At 47.1% G+C, this 16,266-nt stretch overlaps 6 protein-coding genes across 6 annotated transcripts; 3 read left to right on the top strand and 3 right to left on the bottom strand.

Annotated features, from left to right (window-relative positions):
* Window positions 1-2,967: 2,967 nt before the first annotated feature.
* On the bottom strand, window positions 2,968-5,283 carry GGS25DRAFT_340011 (CBF/Mak21 family-domain-containing protein). Its single transcript, XM_049257954.1, has 3 exons — window positions 4,568-5,283; window positions 3,626-4,511; window positions 2,968-3,566 (listed from the first exon to the last, which is right to left on the bottom strand). Exons 1-3 carry the CDS (start codon window positions 5,170-5,172, stop codon window positions 3,426-3,428), a joined length of 1,632 nt encoding a protein of 543 aa, XP_049115948.1. The 5' UTR covers window positions 5,173-5,283; the 3' UTR covers window positions 2,968-3,425.
* Window positions 5,284-5,438: 155 nt separating this feature from the next.
* Window positions 5,439-6,808, top strand: GGS25DRAFT_496473 (uncharacterized protein). Its single transcript, XM_049261523.1, has 4 exons — window positions 5,439-5,586; window positions 5,668-6,122; window positions 6,184-6,406; window positions 6,463-6,808. Exons 1-4 carry the CDS (start codon window positions 5,556-5,558, stop codon window positions 6,486-6,488), a joined length of 735 nt encoding a protein of 244 aa, XP_049115947.1. The 5' UTR covers window positions 5,439-5,555; the 3' UTR covers window positions 6,489-6,808.
* A 44-nt stretch (window positions 6,809-6,852) lies between these two features.
* GGS25DRAFT_496472 (ubiquitin-conjugating enzyme E2-binding protein) lies at window positions 6,853-8,678 on the bottom strand. Its single transcript, XM_049261522.1, has 2 exons — window positions 8,012-8,678; window positions 6,853-7,678 (listed from the first exon to the last, which is right to left on the bottom strand). The coding sequence occupies exons 1-2, from the start codon at window positions 8,612-8,614 to the stop codon at window positions 7,016-7,018; spliced, it is 1,266 nt and encodes a 421-aa protein (XP_049115946.1). The 5' UTR covers window positions 8,615-8,678; the 3' UTR covers window positions 6,853-7,015.
* Window positions 8,679-8,804: 126 nt separating this feature from the next.
* On the top strand, window positions 8,805-10,662 carry GGS25DRAFT_339961 (uncharacterized protein). Its single transcript, XM_049257952.1, has 3 exons — window positions 8,805-9,507; window positions 9,577-10,212; window positions 10,267-10,662. Exons 1-3 carry the CDS (start codon window positions 9,018-9,020, stop codon window positions 10,374-10,376), a joined length of 1,236 nt encoding a protein of 411 aa, XP_049115945.1. The 5' UTR covers window positions 8,805-9,017; the 3' UTR covers window positions 10,377-10,662.
* Window positions 10,663-10,791: 129 nt separating this feature from the next.
* On the top strand, window positions 10,792-14,114 carry GGS25DRAFT_496449 (Rad17 cell cycle checkpoint protein-domain-containing protein). Its single transcript, XM_049261521.1, has one exon. It carries the CDS (start codon window positions 11,047-11,049, stop codon window positions 13,753-13,755), a length of 2,709 nt encoding a protein of 902 aa, XP_049115944.1. The 5' UTR covers window positions 10,792-11,046; the 3' UTR covers window positions 13,756-14,114.
* A 325-nt stretch (window positions 14,115-14,439) lies between these two features.
* Window positions 14,440-16,254, bottom strand: GGS25DRAFT_496447 (P34-Arc-domain-containing protein). The gene is made up of 6 exons (XM_049261520.1): window positions 15,977-16,254; window positions 15,678-15,919; window positions 15,190-15,612; window positions 15,036-15,136; window positions 14,929-14,977; window positions 14,440-14,876 (listed from the first exon to the last, which is right to left on the bottom strand). Exons 1-6 carry the CDS (start codon window positions 16,036-16,038, stop codon window positions 14,797-14,799), a joined length of 957 nt encoding a protein of 318 aa, XP_049115943.1. The 5' UTR covers window positions 16,039-16,254; the 3' UTR covers window positions 14,440-14,796.
* Window positions 16,255-16,266: the final 12 nt, after the last annotated feature.

The following is a 16,266-nucleotide window of genomic DNA, read 5'->3' as shown; positions in this document are numbered from 1 at the left end:
TACGATAAACCGAGAATCGTTCTTCGCATCGAGGGCATTTCCAGCATAATTTCTGTGCTTTCTTTTTTTTTCCTGTCCTGTGCTTTCCTCTATGGCCCATTACCTAGATCTCGGAACGGGACGCCGGGACTATTTTCAAGTGTCAGATTGAAGCGAGACCGGGAGTCTAGGGTCGTCGATCTTTTTTTGGTCCAACCCATGTTTTTTGAAAACTTGGGGAGCGTCGCTGCTTCAACCTCGCGGCATCTTGTCAACTACCCGGTGGGAATTGAAATTTCGTGTTCTCCGTTCGGCGACGTTCATAAGAAATTCATAACAAATCTCTTCTGCCTCCGCGGGACTTGCGATGTTTAGTCTGAGAAGGGAAAAAAAAGAGCATCTAGTCAGACTTGGCTGGTTCGACCAATCGCGAGATTCTTGCGGTGAAGGCGATCTTTGTCAAAAAGAACGTTAAAAATAGTCAAGAATGGCGAAGGCTAAGCCGTGGAAAATTGAGCACAGACGATGGGACCCGGTTCTAAACCCTCGGTTTCTTGTAACGGGTTTGGTAAGATGGGGCGCTACCCTGTTGACGGGCGGGTCTTCCGGGGCTGGGGTCTAAAGTGTTTTGGTCATATTTGAGAGGAGAGGAGAAAAGTGCACTTTGGTAGAAGCCCGTGGATACATATCCAGCTGCATCCTCAAGCTCAAGGCAAGGTCCATCTTCAGGTCCGTCCTCAGCTGCGTCCTGAGCCTTGAGCACGCATCCATCAAATTGGTATTGACTTGCGTGACTTGCGTGGTCCGTGGTCCTAGCAACAGACCAGACACGAATGTACCGTACCAACCACAGCCGTGATCTTTCAAGGAATGCTCAGCCACTGTGTTTATAACGTAGAGAGGAGATGGAGGAACCAACAAAAAATTGTCCGGTTCGAGCCATGACGCACAGCCGTAGATCCTGACAGGTTTAGGTAACGAATGGCTCGTGGAGGGGTCTTGTTTGAGGTTCTACTAGGGGGGGATACGATACATCACGGGAAAGATTAGTCGGACGAAAAGCCGAAGGGAATCAATAAGTATGTATGTATGTACACAGGAGAGGATCGAAGGCGTTGGTTTGAAAAGAGTAGGCATGGCCAATTTTTAGACCGCGTCTTGTCAACATCTATACTACTAGTAGTACAGTCAAGTGGACGCAATAGTTTACTGCGAGCCACTTTAACCCGGAATTCGGTGATCGTAGGATCCAGACGTTCGCAGCCGGGGCAGCCAACCGGGGAAAAAATGAATAGTTTGGTGCTGGCGCAGTAGGTAATTGTGGTTGACGCCCGAATGACACGAATGAAAACTTCGTGATCAGCCCTGATCGTTTCATTCCGAGGGAAAGGGCGCCAGTGAGAGCTTAAAGGCACGTGCTATCCAGTTGTTTACTATTGCTAATACAGTACATCATTGATGCTAAAGGAGCATGCTAAAAAAGAGCTCGCCCTGCCCAAGTGATTGGCTATAAAGTTATGTAACCTCTCACAGGTCGGCTTGAGAGGCCAGGCCACACGCTTGGCGCGGCGCGTTTCTACCCTCTAATCCTCTGCTGCTTTCTGCCTTCTGCCTTCTACCCGCGATACGCAATATTGACTTGCTACCGGATTGGACGCGAAGTGAACGGCTTGGGATTCTAGATCAAAATAATGGGCACGAATACAGTACCTAGGTAGCTTTGGGCATGACGCACCGGGCTCCTTCACCACTGCGACACGGTGTGGATGAAACAGGACGTTATGGTTGGAGGGGAGCTGCTGCTCAGTCAATCGTGCTACCCTACACCGACTGGGGCCCTTATTCCGATATACCGACGATGCCACAAAGACTTTGAAGGACCCTTTACTACTATGCCGTATAATAGCACTTGCCCAGATCGGAACAGCTCTTCGTTAGGCACGAACTTCAACTGCACACACGTACTGTGGTAGCACCGTGACACCTAGCGGGCCGGCTTTTATGCGGCCAGTCGCACATAAGAATTGATCACATCCCTTTCTGGTACGATCTCGACGCGATTAGAGGATGGATTTGGGGTTAATGGAGAATACTAAGTTCAACTGCTCTTGTCTGGGCCTGCCGGGTGCAAGACATACGCACCTGTTCGGGACTCGCAGCGCCGAAAGGGGATAGCTCGTAACCAGCGGTGAGTGTCAGTTTTTACCAGTCCAACCAACCAGCTTCGAACCATAGATCCTAGCATGGAGTATTACGACTGATAGTCAAATACGAAACCACCATTCCTGCCCAAAGGGATAAAAAATCAGGGCGACGATGGGGACAATACCATATAATTGTGCAATATTTTTTTTTCTAGTCGATCTCCAAGTTTGCCCCCGCCGTACTTTTCAAGGGGCCGTTTCCTGGGATTGGATTTGTCGATGTGGACGCCTTCGGAGTAGAATGGCCCTCTGGTGTGCCTATTAGGTACCCTCCTTCCTAGGCCGTTTCTCAGATCTGACTTTTCATCGGAGACCTGCAGCTTCATCGAGTAGGGTATCGTCTGGCTCCACTGTCCACATGCAATATTACGTTCGACCAGCAGGAACCCCGATAACTCCTTGGAATATTTTTTTTAAATCCTTTTAAAGGGGGGGTGTGAAAAACAATGAGTCATATCTAATCTGTTATCACACAAGCAGGAAAGCGACGTCGAAGTTCATCTTCTTGTCAATGTGCAATTGCTATTTCATTCTAGCAAGTTGAACTAGAATTCTTGTTTGCTCTCAAATCAGGATTAGATCTCAGCCAATATGGCGGTGTGGCACCGGTAGTCCGGGAGAACCTTGCGCAGCTCGCTCCTAAATCAGGTAGATTCTCTTAAAATGCTATATTCGATGAACGTATTCGATATACGGTTGGAGATCCTTCATGTGAATCTGGTCCACTCATCTCGTCGGGACTTGAGTGTTCTGAAACGTATTTCTCATCCAACTTGAACATTAGAAATAGTTATTTCCCCACCCCGCGTTACGTAGGGCAAGGTAGAGGGGCTTGAGGCTGCGCGTCGAAGCAAGTTCCAGAATCGAACGATGCGCAGCAGGTTGTCAACTCGTACCTTGCATCGGCGTACTAAATTAATACTGCCGTTGTAGCACGAAGTTGCAAGGAACCGTAGACAAGTACAAGGAAGGCCCTAAGCAATTCTTCGCAGCCTTGATCCGAAAATAGAGTCCGCGACGATAGATTGTATTTAATCGGGGCGGTGAGTGGCTTCGCAACAAGACGAACCCATTCCTTTGGCGTCGACCCACGCCAGGCTACGAGGAAAGGGATAGCCGTAAGCAACATCGGACCAACAGCCGCAGTAACCTCCAACTCGTAAACCTTTGAAGGCTGATTACCGAGGATTCCCTGTTTACCTGACGCGTATACCTGGACTATACCAAAGATCTGAATGGCGATCACTGGAAGTCCCAGAACTTAGCTAGAAGTTTGTCCTCAGCTTCCGAAGTTAGATCCTGCGGTAGAAATACCTTCTTGGGAATCATGAACTCCACAACAGGTGCCTTCTTGACCTGTTTTGATAGCTCCGCATCGAGTAACTAGAGAATCGTAAGCGAAACAGGAATTAGTGCGCAGGACTAGGGCGGATTTGACTTACGCTACTATACGAGTGGTCTAGGAAATCCTCGATGTTGTAGGACTGCTTGGTGAATTGCTCCGATATTATTTTCGCAATGGTCGCAACGTTCGGGTGATAGTGCGACTGGAGCTGAACAACCTCCCACAAGCAGCTATCAATCGCGCGCGTTTCCATTGGATCTTCTTCGTCGGCAATGAAAGGGTCTTCCATTCCTTCATTTTCCAAAACCTTCTTCTCTTCCGGAGTCCGCGGTACACGGTGCATCATAAATGTGCAAAGCGGATGTTTTTTGAAGAGATTATAAACCCAGGGTATCACTACAACGATAGCGGCAGGGGGGGCATTGAGGCACAATCTCGTCATTCGCTTGATGAAACTTGCGACCAGGACGGCGGGAAGATGCGTCGAAGAGAGGAACGTGTCTAATAAGCGGAAAAACTTGGATCGATGCTTTGAATGAAGGATATTCGCATCTAGTAATGAGTAGAGTTTCCGATAAAATAACGGGTAATCTAGATTCCGTTCCTGTATCAGATAGAAGACTCCTGACAGGGCCAGCAGGGAGGTGGCGCCTCCGGCGTTGTACGAATCCGTTAAGAAGTCCATTAGAAGCTCTGGCTTGGTAAACCACGGGGCTATAGATCTAGTTATGATCTGTAACACCTTCTTCCGTCGCTCCCGGTTGGGTCCAAGTTTTAGCAGTGCTAGCCACGCTTCCTGGGCTTGTCTCTTTTGCTGATTCAAGGACATAACTAGATTGGCTTTCTTTTTGGGTACTTTAACGTAAAGTTCGCCCATATCTTCTGTAGAACTTGGAACATCCTCGAAGAAGGACAACAAGTCGAAGGCATTATCAAAAAAGCTCCCTTCGAGGTTTTCCTCGGGATCTAATGAAAGAACATCCCTGTAGAATGATTAATATCACGAACCTAATTAGGGGGGAAAGCCATAATAACATACTGGAGTGCCTTAAAAGTATAGAATCGTATATCGGCGTACTCGCCTAAGAACTTTTCACAAAACTCTTGTCGAATATCTTCATCATCGCAGCGAACAAGCGCATCCACTATATCCTTCAAGAAAGCCTTGGGGAAACTGGATTCACCCTTATCAGTCATATATTGACCTTCGGCTTGCAGGATACGCATAGCCAGGGTCAAAGCGGTCGATGCAGAGTTCTCATGACCTAGCGCATCGACGATAGTTTGCTTGTAGCCGCCAAAAGTTTTCCTCAGCCATTGTATGACTACGAGATCCTTTTCTGCCTGTCCTTCCTGCCTAGCCAAATTTCCCGCTGCGAGTAGACGAAGAAACACTCTGCACAATGAGACCAGGGCCAGTTGAGTAGAATCATCATCGCTGTCTTTTTGCGCAAGTTCAAGAAGGGTCGTTATGCTATTGTAGTTCTTTTTAGACTCGAGGATCGCATTTTCAAGAAGCAGAATTTCGGCTTGGGGATCATCGTCGGTATCATTACTTTCTGCTTTGGCACGTTTATGAACCTTGTCAGAAGCCGTTTTCGATCGCTTCCTTTTTAAGGAATCTTCGCCAACTGTGCTGGGCATTTTCGCACGATTGGTTGTGGTGATCGAAATGAGGAATGAGGCAAGAAATAAAAAAAAGTTAAATGAGGATTAACAAAAAAAACAGCCTTGAGAAAGATTACTACAAGGCTGAGTTCCGATCGATTTTAAAAGTGGAGTCTACAATCCAAAGTGAAAGTAAAATCGGTAAATCACGTGCTAGATTAACCAATGACGGCCAACCACGGGAAGAGGAGGAACGCTGGGTAGGTTTAGGTAAGCTGAATTAAGTCAAGTTTAGTGCGAAGTTCCGTTAAAACCTCATCGACCTCAATTCTCCGAAAGCTCCTCTAGACAAGTAGTGAATTAAATCCAAAGTCAACCCTCCTTACCTGAACTCGCCTTCTCTTTGTCATAATCTCATAATGGCCTCCCGCTTGGCTACTCGTGCCTTCGGTAAGTTTAAATTTCACCACTAAGATGCCAATTGAGAGAGAGGGATCTCCATTCTAATCGCAGGAATATTCAATATTGTAGGGGCTGCCCGTCTGCGACCGTCAATCGTCCCGCGATCCGTTCCCGCAATCACATCTTTGACTGTGGCCCGACCGGCATCCAACGTTCCCACCACTACCGAGCCCAAGGCCAAGGCCCAGTCTATCATCGATGCTCTGCCCGGCAACTCGCTCATCTCCAAGAGTGCCATCCTATCCTCCGCTGCCGGTCTATCCATATATGCCATCAGCAACGAGTACTACATCGTCAACGAGGAGTCTGTCGTCGCATTCTGTCTGCTTAGCGTATGGGCTGCTATAATCAAATTCGGTGGCCCTATGTACACCCAATGGGCTGAGGCGCAAAACGAGAAGATAAAGGGCATTCTTAACGCCGCCCGTGTTGACCACACCCAGGCTGTCAAGAACCGCATTGAGAATGTTCAGCAGATGGGAGGTGTCGTTGAAATTACCAAGGGTCTCTTCGAAGTCTCAAAGGTCCGCTTGCCATCATAAGAAGAAACTGTGGTTGTGATATGAGGGCTAATTTTAATTGTAGGAAACCGCCAAGCTCGAGGCTCAGGCGTACGAGCTCGAACAATCCACTGCCATTGCGGCGGAAGCCAAGTCGGTTTTGGATTCGTGGGTGCGATATGAGGGCCAGGTCAAGCAGCGCCAGCAGAAGGAGCTAGCCGAGTCCATCATCGCCAAGGTAAAGAAGGAGCTCGAGAACCCCAAAGCTCTTCAGCAAATCCTACAGCAAAGCATCGCCGATGTAGAGAGTGAGTCTATTTTTGGCTTCTGGTTTTACGAGTATACAAGCTAACCATGTCTATAGGAATCGTCTCTGCTAAACCCCAATAGACAAGACAGCTTTAGACAGATACTCCATGATGGTGCAGAGAGATATTTCCTTTGTACCCTCCACCTGTGTTTATAAACACCCTGTGCATTAGTCAAAAGAAACCTGCATTTCAAGCTTCCACATTGCAGTTTGCTGTGTGATTTTAGTGTACCTTACATGGCCATACGTGCGGTACGGCCCGTTAAGGGTGTTTGAGCATACTAAATCTATCGCTATGTATATATATACGAATGCAGATATAAGGTCTCATACACTTGCCCTTCACACAAGAGATTGATTGTATAGATATGTGAGAGAATACTCTGGCAGTTGCATGATATTCTCATTGTTCCTTAGACACATGTGTACACGTGATGTTAGGTGCCTGACTACATTATATTCATTAATTGCTATAACCTACGAGATGCCTTATTCTATACTAGGCCAACTACCTACCTAGGTAGGCAGGCTATAGATACATGATGGCTAGGTTCTGGTAATACCTATCTATCACTAGTGATAACCAACTGAACCTAGCCCGCATACTTCAGCGCTCTTCCCATTTCTCTAGAAGACCGACAGTCCAATTGAGGTACTGTTGATTACTCTGCGGCAGCAAAGGGCTACTGCTTCTCAAGATATGTATAATGGTATTAATTACATCTGCCGGCAAGGTGATGTCTTGGACGTCTGATGTCATGGAGTCGAGCATTTTGTTCGCTTCATCTTGGCCAACCATCCGATAAAATACTTTCATGGCTTTAATAGGTGACCTTGCTTCCATAGAAGACGAGAAAGTAATGCTGGTGTTCCAAACCCATATATTCAGTAGTGACTCAGATTCAGTTATGCTGTTTACTGGCGGAATGCCTTGAGTTGGCGGGGCCTGTTGCTTCATCGGTATCATGATGGACTTGGAACAGCCTGATCTGGCTCTTGTTGCAAGAAGCATTGCACTAACGCAGTGAGAAAGTGTAGGCAGTATTTCAGAGTCTGATAGTGTCTTCTCGTTGACATGAACTTGCCACTTGAATAAAGAAAAAGAAGCAGAAGATCCCTGGCTATCCATTACTCCACACTGGTTATGGCAATTACTACAAAAGACGGGTAGATTTGTAACTTGTAGATCATGGGACTCGTCATTTTGAGGCTTCTTATCAGGGTCATCTATTCTGTTGTGGGACTCTAATGATGGTGGAGAATGGGTTATCTATAGAAGTCTGCATTAGCAAGGCTTCCAGTATTGCTTGATACTAGATACTTGAGTGGTTGGAAAATGTAGGAAATGTAGGAAATGTGCCTCCAGATAATCCCAAATTCCCACATCCAAGAGAGATTCTTAGTGAAAATCAGAGGCACCTTCCAGTATGCAGATGTCGATCCCATAGCCGCAGGCCTAGGGTCCCACGCCTGCATACCAAAATGGAAGGATTGTATCAATCTAGGGTAAGAGTATCGGTTTCCATACCATTGAGGAGCTAAAAAGCCGGTCTGGCCACCTTCTATTTACCCAGTTAAATGGTTGGAAGAGAGAAAGACTCACAGCTGACATGGAGATGTCCGTTTCTGATAGCAAGAATGAAGTCAGGTCCACAAATCCCACACCGGATTGGGCTGATATCCTGGAGCTTGCACCGTATCCTTTGGAAGTGAGGTCATCACCATGACCATGGCCGTGATCATGCGGTTTATGACAGTGCCAAAACTCCATCATCTCCGCCCAATTTTCACTTGGCAGATCTTTCCATACCTTTATGTGGCCAGACTCGACGATCGCAGCATGGCATGTTCTACAGGCGATGGGTGATTCTGATTGGAGATCACTAGCGGACCACGGAATAGCCTGCTCCTCGGACGCGTTCAAGAACTCTCTAGATTGTCCTAGAGTGGATGAAAGCGGTAGCCGCCATGATAGACTTTTAGTGTCTAGATTTTGCACTGAAAGCTTTTGAGGCGAAGAGACACATGCTGGAAGACGGATGGATGTTTTTATGCCATCATGATTGACAGTGAACTCTAGCCCGTCAGGTGAGACGATGACCTGAGTGTCAGATGAACTTGGCGAATGCAACGAACATCCGATAGAAACTTGCCGTATATTTGATAGAAGTTCAGCGTAGAGCAAGATTGGCTGAGATGCACTCATATTGTTATTGTTATTGTTGTTGTTGTTGGACTCGGGAAGTTTGTTGAAATTGAGTTGTTCAGGGTTACGAAGACAAATAAAATGCACAGACTAAAGTGGATAAAATGTCACTAAGCTTAGCGTTAGTTATTATTTACTTGCTTAGGTAGCTTCAATAATAGCTTCTTAGGTACATAAATATCATAGAAACATATAACTAGGTTAGACCCTTATAACGAGTACCACCCTCATTTCAAACTACCGATATCTGATTAAGTGCATAAATATATATATGTATTATACATCACATCATTGAACAACGTCTCCAGATCACACGCCCTCTACTTGTTACGTCATTTTCATTCACGCCACACTTCAACATCGAGACATCGAAAGTTCGCAATGCTCTAATGAAAAGTCCAATATGGCATCAATACTGTCCTATGTTCCTGGTGTGAACCGGCTCGTTCCCAGTACGAGTCGGGTTCGTACTATCGAGATCCCACCAGTTGAGGTTCACCATGTGGAGACGGCGCCTGAGAAGCGACCGAGAACCCTTAAGCATCTTCTAAAGGCAAATCATGTTAATCACTCCATCCTCTACCACAATCTAATCTTTCATAACCATTTACCACATATACTTGGTTCTGCTTATATTCTTGGCGCAGACGTACAGCACTTGCTCAAGATCTATGATGTCGAAGCTGAAACCCTTGAACCGTGGAAGCCGTCACCGGCCGAGATCGTTCAAGAAGACTGGAGAGACTTTCTCGGGGACCCGAGATATCAACGTGCTTACGTGGACTTCTTCGAAGATTCTCTTGCATTGACGCATAACTATCAGTGGAAGGGTGTGGTGGAGGAATACTTGTACAGCGGGAACGAACCGTTGATCAACTGCTTAGTTGCAGGTCGTACGTTCACCCCCAGCCGTGATTTGTATTTTCATGTGCATGCGTGGTGACTAACTATTGTTGTGCTAGTCGGACATCCCCTTATTCACCTCGGGTACGCCTATGAGGTGGATAGTCGCGAGGTTGCTATGGAGGCACTCGGCATGGCCGCTACACAGTACAACTTCCTTCACAAGTACATCGATGATGACTCGTATACGAAGTCTTCTTCAATGAAGTCATCCTCACCATTGGAACTTTGTCAAAAGATGGAGAAAGACGAACGACTGGATAATTTGTTTGAGGGCTCAGGACCCGACAACATTGAGCCGCTATTCGAGAAGCATGAAGACCTCGTTTTGGAGTACTGGAATGCGTGGACCCTCGATGACCCCGTAAAGGACTTCGAGCTTTCACAGGAAGCTGCGGTTGCTCTCTTGGTTGCGACGGTGCCACCCGGAACTCATTCATACAGCTTCTACACGTGTCACGTGCTCACCACAAGCCATGCCGTTAGAATACTCCTTCCATTCATACGGCCTGAATTCCGTATCAAATTGGTGAGACAATGGTGGCTGTTTACGATTGCTGTCTATATCACTGAGCTCCGACCGAAAATTGACCCTGATTATATTAAACCCGGAGATGTGGCCGGGAAGCAATGGAATTATGTAGACGACAAAGCATTGACAGGCCCTTACGCCACCGATGCTCATTTTGTCAAAGGTAAGACCACTAGATGACCGCCCAAGTAGTTTTTGAGTTACTCACGTATTATAGCTCTGCGCGCGATCAAGGAGGCAGCTCATACTTGGGGAGATGTACATGAACGATATCTAGCAGCTGCCGTACGACTTGCGGATGATTTCCAAGGTTGGACATTTGCGTAATGTTTTCAGATTTTTATATGGACTGAAATTGTGCTTGTAAGTGGCGATATGACTTCTAAGTTTAAGCTCATTCATTCTAGGTCGACAGCCAGATTGACAGAACAGGACGAGGGCAGAATGGTAATGGTTTGTAAAAGAAAATAGGAATAGTTATAAAATTTACGAAAAGCTTCAAAATTATTTAGTTCAAACCAGCCATGTTTAAGTAATAATAGTCGTATACTCATCAGGTATGAATTAGAAGCAATTATGTAACTTGAGGGGACTTATAGAAGTTGCATAGGACTAGGTAAGCTTGGTAATACCGTAATTTACCTGGCAAGGTCTATCGTAGAATTGGACTAGTGAGGATGCAAGTTTAATTGATCACATGATTTCGCATCAAAGTTACAGAGGGTAAGCGGCTAGAAAACGCGCTACCTTGTCACCTACTGTAGGTACATACGAGCGCACTTACCGGCTCCATGGGGATGGAAATGACGGAAGGTCCCTCAACTTGCTCTGTCCATTTTGTTTAATGACGATTAGGAAGTGAATAACTCAAAACTTCCAACAATAAGCTTTACCCTTTAATTAAATTGACTTTAACAGGATTCTTAGCTTGCTATTGCATCACTGAATTCAATCACTTGCTAGCAGATGCCGTGCCTCCCACACCCAACTGATCGTTATGGCGACGCCACCAACGAAGCGTCGGAAACGAAACATCGTCCATGGTTCTTCCGACGATGAACAAGAGTCAACACCAAAGACAAAGACAAATGTTCTGTCTCGGTACCTTTACTCATCTCCTGAAAATCAGTCTACTACCACTACCGATGCATCTCGAGCGGCACCCCCGTCGCCGAGTCCTGTAAAAAGGACCTCTCGATTGCTAGTTTCCCAACCTTCAAAGCCGGTATCGCAACCTCTACAAACGATCAACAATGGACTCAAGAGCGCTAGTACAAGCCCTGAGAAACCTAAAACCCGATCGTACACGAAGGGGAAAAGGGCTGAAAAGGAGAAGACGGCTGATCTCGTGTCTATGTTCTCGAGACAAGCGCAACGGGCATCAACCGCGTCGCCGTCAAAAAGAAATGAAATCATACATGACCTAATATCCGATGATATATCCGACGATGATGATGTAGGAGAATATAGGGCCGCAGTAACCAGTCGAGTTGGCCAGAATGCTCGTAAGCGCCAACGAGATAATTCTCAGTCCTCCAGTGGTCTACCCGTCATGTCCAGCCAGAAATTTCTTAAACCACCTCGTCCCCGGCAAGATCCAATTCCTGAGGTAGGTCAACGGCCGTGGTCCGAACGCTTTGGGCCTGTAAACTTGGAAGAACTCGTCGTGCACAAAAAAAAGGTAGCAGATGTTCGCCGTTGGCTGGAAGAGGTTATGGCTGGACGTATGCGCCAGCGATTACTTATACTGAAAGGTGCAGCTGGAACGGGGAAGACTACCACGGTTCGACTCCTCGCTCGGGATATGGGCTACGAGCTTCTCGAGTGGAGGAATCCTGCTGGTATGCTGGGCTCAAATCAGGGGTTCCAGTCAGCTTCAGCACAATTTGAAGAATTTATGGGAAAAGGTGGGAAATTTGGTCAACTAGACACTGATCTTGATTCAGCTCCTCCAAGTCTTGGCAAAGGTGATAGTAGTGACAAAACGAAGAAGATCATCGTCATTGAGGAATTTCCTAATACCTTTACTCGTTCATCGACGGCTTTAACTGCTTTTCGAAACACCATACTACAATATTTAGCCACGAATACTCCTTCTCTCGCTACGTTTGGTCGTCAGGTCTCTACAGCCCCTATAACACCTATCGTTATGATCATATCGGAAACCCTTTTGACCACTACCTCAGCATCTGCTGATAGCTTTACTGCCTATCGGTTACTAGGACCTGAGATCACTCGGCATCCTGGCAGTTGTATCATTGAATTCAATGCTGTTGCGCCTACTTTACTTGCGAGTGCGCTCGATCTAATAGTACAAAAAGAAGCCCGTAAATCTGGTCGGCGGCGAACTCCAGGGCCACTTGTACTAAAGAGATTAGGCGAAATAGGGGACATCAGAAGTGCAATCTCGTCACTCGAGTTCCTTTGTCTTAAAGGGGATACGGACGCAGACTGGGGATCTAAGGTTACCTTCACAAAACCTAAGCGCGGGGCTAAAAATGCGGTTTCGCTAACTCCAGGTGAAGTCGAGAGCCTAGAACTTGTTTCTCGACGAGAGGCAACTTTGGGTATATTTCATGCCGTTGGAAAGGTGGTATACAACCGGAGGGATGAGCAGCCGATGAGTCGGGATACACCTGAAGGTCAAGCTGAAATACTGCCTGATTATTTGGCTCATCGTGCCAGGCCCAAACGGTCTGAGGTATCCGTGGATAGCCTCATGGACGAAACTGGCACTGACACACATACCTTCATCTCATCCCTTTATGAAAATTATGTCCTTTCTTGCCAGTCAACAGGGCCCGCCGATCCAAATAGCCCACTTGACTATATTAACGATTGCATCGAACACCTTTCCGAAAGTGATCTAATGGCACCGTCATCGGATATATTTTTCCGTGGTCAGGGGTTCGGGTCGTCGTCGACATTTGCTGGACGAGACTCCGCTAGCCACGTGCTGAGACAGGAGGAAATTACTTTCCAGGTATCCACGAGGGGGCTTTTATTCTCCCTCCCAAATCCAGTCAAACGAATGACGAAAACATCCGCACGGAGTGGTGGCGATGCTTTCAAGATGTACTATCCCACAAGCCTCAAGCTATGGCGGGAAAAGGAAGAGCTAGAAGGCGTCCTTGACAGTTGGGCATCAAAGCTGCTAAGAGGAGACGAAGGTGGACATGATATCACGCAGGGCGCTTCCGCATTCATGCGGCCTAAGCCCATGGTAGCTGATGCTGGCGAAGGACCAAGCAACCAACAGAGATCTCGGTACGGCGGTACTCTACCTAAACGGACCGAACAGGATCAAGAAGCAGCACCACCGCCACCGCTACTCTTTCTCGGAAACTCAGCTCGCAGAGAACTGCTACTGGAGCGGCTGCCATACATGGCACAAATAGCACGCGGTCGAAGAAGCGCCGTCGGCGCCGCCCGGCTGCGGGATATCGAAAAGGTTGTCTCGTTCTCCGGGATCGGTGGGGATGTCGCTGCAGACGAGGAGGCGCTAGATGGCGGAGACGACGAGCAGGAGGGCGAGGCCTGGGCTACGGATAAGCCGACGGAGGAAGGGGGAGGAGCCTCGCCGCGGAAGAAGCCCCGTCTCGGCGGTAGTATACGGCAGAAGAGGAACGAGGACGCGACGGCGACGGCGGACTTGCCATCGGTGCAGAAACTTGTGCTGAGTGATGACGATATTGAGGATGATTGATGTTCATCATCTCCCACTTTGCGCCTCTCCCTCTACTTGGCTTGTGTGGAAGTGTGTATGGATCGGGTCAAGTGTTGTGTACCTACTGTATGATAAGATAAATCCGGATGGGGACACAAAAGGGGTGGCTGACTGACATAGGTGAATACCAACCTAAGTCTAGCAGGAAAGGGAGGCTGGCTGGCTGGCTGGCTGGCTGGCTGGCTAGTAAGCTCAGATGTGGGAAAGTAGGTAGGTACCCAGTGTATCTCAAATGTACTATGTAGACCTCAATAGCTACTAGGTAGGTAGAAGTGGTAAGAATAATAGGTAAACAATCCACAATTATCCACATGCCTACCTACCTACCTACCTACCTACCTACCTACCTACCTACCTTTACATAGCTTAGGTGTACAGCTCTTATAACTCTTGCAAGAACCCACGCTCCGTACCTAGGTATACTCTTGAATAGGTGTCCAGGATTTACGAGAGAGAAGAGGTGAAGAAGTGAAAGGGGGGGGGAGTAAGGTAAGGTAAGACAGACAGACATCTTCGCGTTACCTACTCAACTTAGTATCTGGTAGGGACGTGTTGGCTATCAAACTCTGGTTAGCTGAGCCTGGCGGAGTTATCGTCTTAGGTATAGAGATAATCGTAGCATGCAGCTTAGGTGTGCATGTACAGATATAATTCTATGCTCATCCCTTTTCCAAAATAGACTTGTTAACATGGCTCTCTCTCTCTCTCTCTGAGTGTGTGTATAGCTAGGTCGCTGGATATAACATTGAACTCTCTACTGCAAATGCGAAGCATCATCAATCACGCTACAGGGCTCTATACTGGCATTGTCCCATTTCAAAACTGCAGGCTTGTAAATCTACATATGTAGTACCTAGGTAGGCAAGGTAGCTTGGTACTTTATGCCAACAGACAAGGAAAGAACAAAGTTTTGGTGACATTTTCATTTTTGTCAATTCGTTGTCGCATTCTTCGTTAGTTGTTGCGTGCACAGGGGTATGTATGAGCTCACGCATCGCTACTATATGTATCTCACTTTTCCTAAGATTGAACCTTGAATGTTCTTCCGCTTGCTGTCTTCCTCTCCTTCTCCTCGTTCTCTGGCCTGGCTCTTCGGAGTACTGTGGCACTTATTAGTATGGCAACGTAACATGATTATAATAGAGGCCATACCTTGAAGGAAGTCTGCTGTTCGCCTTCTCATACGGGAGTGAATATACGCCTATTAATATCATTAATATAAATACGGGGTTGTTGATGAGCGGTTTTTTCCCTCGTACCTTGGACGCCTTAATGTGGTAGTGGAAGTAATCTCGGAAGGTCTGAATGTGAGAGATACAATCGGGCATTCGCTGAGGTGTTAGGTGCCGCGGGAAAAGAACTTCTAGGGTTAGCATTTTATGATTCACCGAGAAATTTCAAGGTAGAACCTACCAAATGTGACATATCCAACCTCGCCGTTGTCGGTGGCCTGCACTCCAGGAACTCCCAGTAGTTCCAAGGGGGGGTCGTTTCGGAACAGAACCTGGGGGGCATTCTGAATTGCTCTCCTTCGGGCATCAACGAACTCTTGGATGAAGATCTTTCCGAATACCCTGTCTGTTTCTTCTCGGAAGATGGTACTGAAGATGATGGTCACACGATCGTGGCTCGCCTTGACGTAAATGGCCTCCTCATCACGATAGTGGATGGCCATAATTTCACCGCCTTCACTAACACCCTGGGGCGCCTCTTCGGAGGTATATTTGGAAGCAGCTTCCTTCAATTTGTAGTATTCGGTGTAAGCGTGCTCAAAGGGTGCAGCCATGGCGTTGCGCTTCAGCAGGGAGATTTTCTGGACCAGCTCCTCTCGTGCCTCTATAATCTCTGTTAAACACTGCGACTATCAAAATCAAGATTACGGATATGCATCTTGAATATACCTTTCTCCTCTGGTAGGTTATCTAGGTCGACCTGGACCGAGAAGTTATAACCGATTTCTGGTGCTACAACATATTGACCGTACTCGCGCTGGAGGACTTGCTCGGCTCCATACTTGACGAGATCGTTATAGCATCGGATCTGAATGGATACCAGAATCCTAGTTTTCGCTTCGGGTGTAGATATATGGAAGATAACTCCGTCGAAGTCGGAGACGGTCTGATCGATGGAGGCGGGAGGGGCCCTAAGGGGGTGAGATGTTAGTTAAGGGTTCGAGGTCAATAAATCGGGCTACTCTTACCCAAAGAACCTCTCCTTGAGTATAGACTCTATTAATACATTTTGGTAGTCTAGAAGCAGCATGGTGACGGTGAGCTAGAGAATTGGCTGATGTGCTAGCTTCGAGGCTTTATGAGGGTTGTAAGGTGAGCAAGCTTGAATGGGGATCAGAGTAATGAAATGATTGTAGTGCAGCAGAGAGGTTTCGATCAACCTTGGATGCTGCATGTGGCTGGCTCAGGTTTGGTGGGGCTCAAGACAGGGATGTTTGGCTGGCTTGATGCTGGCTTGATGCTGGCTTGATGCTGGCTG

This window comes from Hypoxylon fragiforme (assembly GCF_022984875.1).
Source record: "Hypoxylon fragiforme strain CBS 206.31 chromosome Unknown GGS25scaffold_6, whole genome shotgun sequence".
Taxonomy (NCBI): Eukaryota; Fungi; Ascomycota; class Sordariomycetes; order Xylariales; family Hypoxylaceae; genus Hypoxylon; species Hypoxylon fragiforme.
This window is presented reverse-complemented; position numbering and strand designations above follow the sequence as displayed.